This window comes from Melitaea cinxia, chromosome 21 (assembly GCF_905220565.1).
Source record: "Melitaea cinxia chromosome 21, ilMelCinx1.1, whole genome shotgun sequence".
Taxonomy (NCBI): Eukaryota; Metazoa; Arthropoda; class Insecta; order Lepidoptera; family Nymphalidae; genus Melitaea; species Melitaea cinxia.
In genome coordinates this window covers 9166834-9176148 of record NC_059414.1, presented here as the reverse complement: position 1 = coordinate 9176148, position 9315 = coordinate 9166834, and the positions used below count along the sequence as shown (strand labels likewise).

Below are 9315 nucleotides of genomic sequence, written 5' to 3'. Positions count from 1 at the left end.
AATGTAGGTACTTAAATAAAAAAAATATTTTTATTAGTTTCTAGAAATAAATCAATAAAACGGGTACCTCTACAAATAACAACCTCTCAAAATAGTATTTCTTACCAAAGGCCTTTCATACTATGAAAGGGTGTAATTGAACGTCAGCTGTGCAAACCTGAATATGAACCTGTACTTGTCTACTATTAATTCATAGTAGTTTTAAGTGGGTTTTCCTACTTTTTAAAGTGTATTAAAGCCATAGTACATATAATAAAATTGAATTATGTTTATATTCTTAAAGCAATATGTTAATAATCAGCACCTATTAATCATTTGTGTAACATCCATCTAACTTACTATCCATGTAACTTACTATCCAAAACATATGTACTTTTATGGCGCCATTAAATCAAATGAATAAATGAGTGACTCTGTTATTATTTTAGTAATACATTAGGGTAAATAAAAATATCAGTTTTACTATGTTTGTACTAACTTTATATTCATAACAATACAACTATAATAAGGTTTATGCATTTTATGCAAGTTGAGTCTTTGGAGTTGTGATCATACGTTTTCTAGACATCTTTTTACGGGAGACTCGCATTTGTTGCAATTGATTGTAAACCTCACTCCATATCTCCGATTGTTCTTCAGCCGGAATTGTTTTCCTATAAAAAATGTAACACATCGATATAATCATACAGACAAAATAATTCACTATGGGTCTGTTTCACTGATTGCTGCTTCTGACAAACGACAGTATCGAATAGAAGAAGTTATTCATATATTTTTCTTTCATAATCAAACAATTTCTTAAATATTTGTGAACAAGCTAACCGTGAGTCCAAAACTTGCAATTTTTTACTTAAGATGAAACAGATCCTAAGGACCTGTGTTATTGCATGTTGATAAAACCTATTGGGAACTGTGCCCAATAAAGTTCACCAGAACTGGTAAAACAGAACTTAATTATTTTTTTCAGATACATATACTTATGTATATGTGTGTAAAAACCATAAATACCTATAGTCTTTCATCAAATCGTATTTTTCCCAAGGTGTCTTTCTTAGTTCTCTTCTAACTCTATCCTTTTCTTTCAAGTGTTCTTCAATGTTTGAGACACCTTTCAATTCCTGTCTTTCCCAACGCTCCAGCCAAGGTCTTGGTTTTAATTTTACCTTGATAGATCAAAATAATAATATAAATTTTATGATTACTTTTTTGAAAACTCAGTAGGAAATCTCAAACCGATAGTAATTATTTTTAACGAAAGCTGAATGAAGCCAAAACATATATTAGAATAAAATATATAAATTCTCCCTTTTTTGTTAAATAATGTAATTTTTGTTATCAATGCCAAAATATGGTTGTTATGATGTAAAAACAACTTTAATTAAACTGATAGATCCACGTTTTTTTGCTATTAAGTAAATATAGACATGATTAAAACTTTGAAATATTGCAAGCATATAAAAAAGTAAGAATAAAAATTTACCTGTACTGGATTAATTGGCACAGGTGTTCCTTCAGGAAGGATCTCGGGGTCCATATCCAATGGAAATGTGCAATATTCAGGCAAAGCATCTCTCAAGTATAACAATTTATCATCAAGTCTCTTCTCCAATCTAAGTACTTGTATAGATTGTATTGTCGGGTCGTACAATTCATACCTAACCTGAAAGATTTTAATACATTTTTAATAATTTCTAGTAATTTAATAATCTACATAAAAAGATATAGGCCCATAATTTATGATAATTGTCTTAAATTTAAAATAGGAATCTTGTGATGGGAGTTTGCACACTCAACTCAAACAAAATATATAGACCACAACTATCTACATGGTCAGTACAAACTAAAACAATGGTGATTCAATACCACATTTCTAGTACAACAGCCAGTAATTGTCAAGTGTACAAGTAAACTCTAGCCCAACAGCCAGTGTCTATGACCACAATGTCTATGAGTTAGTTATATGATGTTAGATGTTCCTCTGTGTTTCACACATCTTAATATTTATGAGTCTGTTTTTTTCAGTAATTTCATAGTGTACTCCACCACTTAGGGGGCATCCATTAATTGGGTGACCTATTTTTCGACCAGTTTACACCCCCATTAGATAAGATTTATATTCTATTTCACCTAGGATGGGTACGGTGACATTTGATATGTTCCAATACACGCTCACTATTTTCAACAAATCGGATAAATATACATTTTTTAAAATCACCAATTAGTTTCCAAAGCAAATAATAATGCTTGATTAGATTGAAATTGTATTTATATATGCGTTTTTACATTTTGACCAAAATAAAAAAGGTACAGAAAAAATGATTACTTAAAATTACAGGCATGAAACGAAACGTTTAATGATAGGGATTGACACGTAGTAATCGGCTAAAATAAATAATCGTAACGGCCATCTTGTGAATCGCGTCATCTCACTGACTCGAGATATCTCAATCAGTACTTTCTGTCTCTTATATGCTTTCCGTGTTTTGGTTTTGCCAGTTGCTATAGTTGTATTTGTTGCTGTTTTATTGTTGTTAAGTTCTGTTATTATTTTTTTAGTTATTCATTTTTTGTGTGTGTTCTGTTCTGTAAAATGCCGAAAAGAACAAAAGAAGACCGTTTCAAACAGTCCATTGGTTGTCCGCTTTCGGGAATACTTTGAACGGGAGTGAGAAAATAGCGGTCCATTATTATCTGTCAACCACATAGTGGATCGAGTTGCACAGGCACTTTAAATTAGGCGTAATACAGTGTCAAAAATTACTTCAACCTATCGCAGTCCACTGTTGGACATAGGCCTCCACAAGCTTCGTGCCAAAAAATGGTGTGAACTCATGTGTGTTGCCTATAGTCACCACGCTGGGCGGGTTGGTGACCGCAGGGCCGGCTTTGTCGCACTGAAGACGCTGTTGCCCGTCTTCGGCCTGTGTATTTCAAAGCCAGCAGTTGAATGGTTATCCCGCTATCGGTCGGCTTTATAAGTTTCAAGGTTGTAGTGGAACTGTGTTATCCCTTAGTCGCCTCCTACGACACCCACGGGAAGAGATGCTGGTGGCTATATTCTTTATTGCCGTAGCCACACAGCTTAGTGTCAAAAATAAGTAAAGAAAAGTATGGTGACACCAATGTGGAAGATAATAAGTTATCGACTCCCAAAAAGAGGCAAAGGAAATAAATGTTTGGTCGTTGAGGTTGAATATGATTATTAGCGGAGAAATGAGTTGCCCACAGTTTTACAATAATTAATGTCTTTGAAAGGTGCTAAATTATTTAATGGAAGTGTGACATCGTTATGGCGACTTTTAAATAAAATTGGATTTCCTTAAAATAAAAAAAGTTAACGAAGGGAAAAGTGCGTGAAAACTTTGTGACATTCTTAGAAAAGGCGAAAAACATTACGGATTGGAACAACGTAGTATTCCTTGACTAGACATGGTTGAACGCCAATCATACTGTTGGCAAAGTATGGACAGACGACACTGCTCATTCTTCGACTAAAGTACCGGAGGGTAAAGGCGAACAACTAATAATTTGCCACGTGAGCTGTGTTAATGGGTTTGTCGATAACTCATTTCTCGCGTTTAACACCAGCCTTAAAATATTATTTATTCATCATAGCGATGATTAATTTTTAATAAGCAGTTAAAAATTTTTTTTTATATAATCGATTAAAGGTTAACCGCATTTGTACTCGATAATCGAATTACATCAATTAATTATGCATGGTCACCTCACTTTATAGAGTTAATTTGACATGTGTCACCGTACCCTTCCTACGTGAAATAGAGTATAGTGAGATTTGTTTTGACCCCTCCCTCTCCCCTTATGTGAGATTGACGCTGAATATAATAGATTGACGGAAAATAATAAGCTGTTCAAGTATACTTTAGTTAATTTATTTAAATGAAATAAAATTCAAAGCAAAAACTAAATGATTTTAATAGGCATGTGATTTATTTTAGCGGACAAAATGAATATCTCCAATTTTTTTTTAATATCTTAATATTCTATATTTTTTGAAGTTGATGTGAGAATTTCGGTTATCCCCTCCCCTCCCCCGCGGTTTAATGAGATTTGGTGAGATTTCGTTGGACCCCTCCCCATTCTGAGCTCACGTATTTAATGGGTGTCAACTTATGGATAAGGTAGGTAGTTTTCTAACAATTAAACCACAGAAATATTATTACCAGCTAAATAATTTCAATTTTTTTCTATTAAATACATAAAATGTGAAATATTGTATATAAACAAACCTCAATGCCTTGATGATCAATAACGTTTCTCAATGTGAACTCGGCTCTAAGGCCACAGCCTTGCCGTTCAATACATATGCCCACAAAGCGATTGGTTTTACCCTGAGCATGTGGATCTGATATAGTCACTGCTAGTATAGAACCTGGTGATATATAAAACTGTTGTTTACTTACTTCAAGATTATGTACTTAATTTTTAGTACTAATTTTTATTTTCATAAATATTTATGGTTTCTGTAGAAAACCAAATTAAATCTCTTACAGTGCAGTAATATAAGTGCAAGAGTTATTATAATTACTAGTGATCGCCCAGAGGTCGAATTTCGACCATAATTAAAAATTTTAATTACATAAAACCAAAAAATTATAAAAATAAAGAACATTTTTTTTTAATTTTTTAATATGACTACAGACTGACAATCAACAAAAGAATATAATATGCGTGTGTATGTCAAATACATCTTAATGCTTTTTTCATTGATCGAATGTATTTTAATGCATAATTTCAAAAAAATATTAGCATTCTGCACTCCTTCTTTATATAAACTATAAGTTTGCAAAATTTCATACTTGTCCGTCCAAGCAATTTTCGTAAAAAGGGGCACAAAATTTTTGCTTCACATATTATTTTTGTATGTTTAGAGGGTTTAATAGATAAATGCATTAAAAATAACAAGCAATTCTTTTTTCTTTTTGTACTTATTATTATTGTAAAAAAAAAAAGAAATAGGAAAGTAACACCCGTCATGATACAAACTTACCTACATAGAATTCTGGAATATCAATCTGACTTCTCCTCTTTAACATATCTGCTCTTTCCATTTTCTCACGAAGGCTATTTCTCCAGTTAGGATTTGGATCAGGAAGAAATTCAGGATAAATAAATCTGTTCTCTAGTATTGGATTGTAAGAACGCTTCTTACGTCCTGCTACTCTTTCTTTTTCATCTTCAGCGACTTCTACTTTTTCTGGCAATGTTGATAATAGTCGACAATCTGCAATTAACAATTATGCTACTTTAATGTTTCTATGTAATAGTTATTTTCGGTAAGGCTTTAGATTAAGAACCTTCGAATTATCTAAGCTCAAAATTTGACCGTTTATCGGCATAATTTCGTTACAAAAAAAACAACCCTAACCTATCTAACTTCAAAATGACGGTTCTTAATCTAAAGCCTAGCCTTATTTTCTAAATTTTAGAAGACTTAATTTATCTCTACAATGAATATACAAAGTACATATGTGATAATTATTACTGATTCTATTCATATTATTTAGATTCTTATTAGAGCTAACCTCTTCTGGTAAACCATTTCGCCGCACAAAGTATTTCCACAGTCGACTTGCGTATAACTAACGACATTTCGTCTATGCTTAAAAAGTATTTATTTATCCAAGTATATTTAATATTAAGGAAAGTGCCAAATGCTCTTAAATAAACATTTTTATTTTCTTCACATTGGAGAATTGACTTGACAGTTTACGTTGACATATGCCATTGCGGTTGACACTTCATAGAGGGCGCGTTCCACACCACAAACGCAAGGCCCACAATGCCAAGCCCACGACCGCTGAAATTACCGTTCCACTAACTCAAAAAACGTCGCGGTTGGCATTGTTGGCGATTTTTATAAGCGGAACGCTTATTTGGGCGTATTAAGCCTTAGACAAAGAAACCTAATTGGGCGCTGTCAGGTGTCAGCTGTGTGCTTGCAATATGGCGACATGGTGAAAAAATTGCAGCTGCGGGGGTTGTGAGTGAATATTTCGCATGGATTGGAGTTATACTTAATTCAGCATGGATTCTCGGGAATTGATCATTGCGTTTTTGCTGAACCAAAAGAGAGATAACATTTATTTATTTATTTATTTAAACTTTATTACACAACTCCAAAAAAAAAAAAAAACAACATAACAACACATCAAGATAACACGTTGCGCAAAAGGCGGACTTAAGGCCGTACAGCCTTATCTACCAGTCAACCTTAAGGCGTAAAAAATAGTAAAAGTAAGTGTTGAGGTAGGACTATAAAACAATACAAGCAAAATAAACATACGCATATAAATACATAAATATACTTATATATATACATATATACATACTACAAACAAAATATATAAAAAAAAAGAGAAAAAAAAATACGTTCAAACAAAAGTAAACACACGAAGAAATGTCATGACATGAAGTTATATTTAGTGTAAGCCTAAGATGAGGAGAGTAAAAAGATAAATAAGGAGGATATAAGGATATATAAGGATAACATTTACAGTTTGACATTGACAGTGCTGTGTGGCTACGGCACTAAAGAATTTAGCCACCCCCTCTCTTCCCGTGGGTGTCGTAAGAGGCGACTAAGGGATAACAAGGTTCCACAACCATCTTGGAACTTAAGAAGCCGACCGATGGCGGGATAACCATCCAACTGCTGGCTTTGAAATACACAGGCCGAAGACGGGCAGCAGCGTCTTTGGTGCGACAAAGCCAGTACTGCGGTCACCAACCCGCCTGCCCAGCGTGGTGACTATGGGCAAAACACATGAGTTCACGTTATTTTTGGCGTAAACTTGTGGAGGCCTATGTCCAGCAGTGGACTGTATAGGCTGTAATGATGATGATGAATGATTGACAGTTGGTTTTTTAAAATTCCCGCCACATTTTGATGAAAGCCAACTTTGACACCTATATTTTGTGGGCGATGTGGTGGCGATGTGGTTGCGAACAGTGACGTCCTCTATGACGTCGAGCATCCGCTCGTGACACCAAAAAAGCTTTTGAAGTTTCTGGAGGAGCTTGGGTGGCAAGAGTGAATCGAATTACTCCCACACGTAAAATAGGCGCAAAGTCGTCGAGTTGCGGAAACCAGCCCGTGTTAACCATACCATACCATCCGCTCGCGACGAGTGCGGGCCTTAGGTGGAACGATAGAATGGGCATCGCAATCGTTGCGGACGCTTAGTGGAACGCGGCCAGAGGGCGTAGTTCCAATTTTTTTTTGGCTGACCTAGACGAAACCCCTTATGGATGCCCGCGGCGCGGGCGTGCCGCAGAGTATGTCCGACTCACACAGACTAAAACCTCTGGAGTGTTCCGCCGACGCGCCTATGGCGGAATCGTAGGAACGCTATAGCACTTCCGCAACCCCGCTAGTGCTTTCCCTTGCGGGCCCTCCGTGGTGTAGAACGCCTCCGGAGGTGCACTTAAGGCACGGGGTCGAAAGTGCTGAGTCGGCAAAGGCCTGGGTGGCCACTGCCCTTTACAGCAAAATATTTCCTCCTGTATCCTTTCTCAATAAAATGAAAGAATAAAGTTAATATAAAATATTTTTACAATAATATTCTGTGAATTATATTATTCCATAGAAGAATATAACCAACTATTAACCCCTTTTACAATACATTATTAGCTCGTGACAATTCTGAAATAGAAACCAAGAAACTAAAAAAATATTAAACTACGAGTATCCAGATATGTAAAAAAAAATTATAAATATATATATATGAAATATGTCAGAGTCAGATGTTGAAGTTTTTTCCTTGTCAAAACATTCTATCGATTATTGCTGTGACCTCAATTTATATTCGTGGTTGCTTAAATATCAACTAATATGTCTTCTATTATACAAAAGTGTAATGATGACAACATCCCTCTGGCTGATGATGACCCTCAAGTTATAATCTCCGATGACGTTGATAATAATCGCTTAGATCACGGAAGATCTATGGACTCGCTGCCAAGTTCTTATACCGGAGGTTCTTCGAGCCCTGGTTTAAATGGGCCTGGTAGTTTTGAACCAGATTCCGGAATCGATGAACAAGAAGAAAAGGCGCGGCTGATTTCGCAAGTTTTGGAACTTCAGAATACACTGGATGGTACGTATACGATTTATTTGTTTATCTTTATAGTCCTTGAATAATAATACTTAACTAAGTTTTTCGATTTCTACATACCTTATTTTTTATTGGTTACTAACTGTATTTTTGTATTTTGTAATTACTTTCAAAATAACAAATATTATTTTATTTATTGTAATTAAAATCTTAAACATACTAAAATGATTGCTTACAGATCTGTCACAAAGAGTTGACTCAGTGAAAGAAGAAAATTTGAAGCTACGTTCAGAAAATCAGGTCCTAGGCCAATACATAGAGAATTTAATGTCAGCTTCGTCTGTATTCCAATCTACCACACCTAATGTTCATAAGAAGTAAATGATTCATATGGCACTTTTTATCTGCCCTGACATAGAAAGACTGAGATGGAAAATGCTTACAGACAAACAACTTGTATTTATCAAAACTTTAACAACCAGTATAATTGAAACATTAAATACCCCTGTAATGATAAATATTTGTTACATATATTGTATTAAGATATAGTAATCATATAACTTTAAAAGGAAAAGGTGCACACAACATTTTACTATGTTTTAACATTGAAAATTTTTCATCTCAGATTGTGTTTTTCACCTAGTTATAAATTTGGCACTCACCAGCTTTACAAATGCAGCCAATATGATAAAGCTATAATGTGTGTGGTGCTGAGAAAAGCTTTGTTTTTAAAAGCAGTGCTCTTACAAATTTATATTTGTAAAAAATAGGGGAATCGTTGAAGTAATATAAATTTATATGGAGTTTTTTTTAAGTTTCTTAAAGTTAATAGTGACCATGCTTTATTGTAAAATATTTTATTAATTCATTAAAATCATATAATTAAATAAGATAGATATATTTATAACTTAGAATGATTCAAGACCAACTAATATTCTTCTATATGGTAATACACTTTATTATACATTCCACTCACAAATTGTTTTAATAAAGGCTCTCTTACAAAGTGAAATCTCAAAAATCTTGTTTTATTTTACTATTGTTTAATCTAATAGCTTTTAAATATATATTTATTAACACTAAATAGTATTTTTTATTTAATCTATATCTAAAATAAAATAAGGCCCTTACTATAAACAAAGGTTTCTATTTTTATTGATCAGCAAAATTAGATAGTATATGACAAATCTGATCTTGCAGAAATATAGCTAAAAGTTTTGTGATGTAATATGGTCTC

The 9315-nt window shown here is 33.9% G+C and overlaps 2 protein-coding genes across 2 annotated transcripts; one reads left to right on the top strand and one right to left on the bottom strand.

Annotated features, from left to right (window-relative positions):
• Positions 1-457: 457 nt before the first annotated feature.
• LOC123664108 (39S ribosomal protein L19, mitochondrial) lies at positions 458-5765 on the bottom strand. Its single transcript, XM_045598717.1, has 6 exons — positions 5547-5765; positions 5012-5245; positions 4251-4393; positions 1481-1660; positions 1009-1163; positions 458-653 (listed from the first exon to the last, which is right to left on the bottom strand). Exons 1-6 carry the CDS (start codon positions 5611-5613, stop codon positions 521-523), a joined length of 912 nt encoding a protein of 303 aa, XP_045454673.1. The 5' UTR covers positions 5614-5765; the 3' UTR covers positions 458-520.
• A 2006-nt stretch (positions 5766-7771) lies between these two features.
• On the top strand, positions 7772-9162 carry LOC123664111 (short coiled-coil protein homolog). The gene is made up of 2 exons (XM_045598721.1): positions 7772-8120; positions 8317-9162. The coding sequence occupies exons 1-2, from the start codon at positions 7856-7858 to the stop codon at positions 8457-8459; spliced, it is 408 nt and encodes a 135-aa protein (XP_045454677.1). The 5' UTR covers positions 7772-7855; the 3' UTR covers positions 8460-9162.
• Positions 9163-9315: the final 153 nt, after the last annotated feature.

Excerpts from the sequence above, each read along its gene's own strand:
- LOC123664108 (XM_045598717.1), bottom strand. The coding sequence starts at position 5,613 with ATGTCGTTAGTTATACGCAAGTCGACTGTGGAAATACTTTGTGCGGCG. Across the intron at positions 4,394-5,011 it reads TATTCCAGAATTCTATGTAG|GTTCTATACTAGCAGTGACT; the intron begins GTAAGTTTGTAT and ends ATATATCACCAG. Across the intron at positions 654-1,008 it reads GATTTGATGAAAGACTATAG|GAAAACAATTCCGGCTGAAG; the intron begins GTATTTATGGTT and ends CATTTTTTATAG.
- LOC123664111 (XM_045598721.1), top strand. The coding sequence starts at position 7,856 with ATGTCTTCTATTATACAAAAGTGTAATGATGACAACATCCCTCTGGCT. Across the intron at positions 8,121-8,316 it reads ACTTCAGAATACACTGGATG|ATCTGTCACAAAGAGTTGAC; the intron begins GTACGTATACGA and ends GATTGCTTACAG.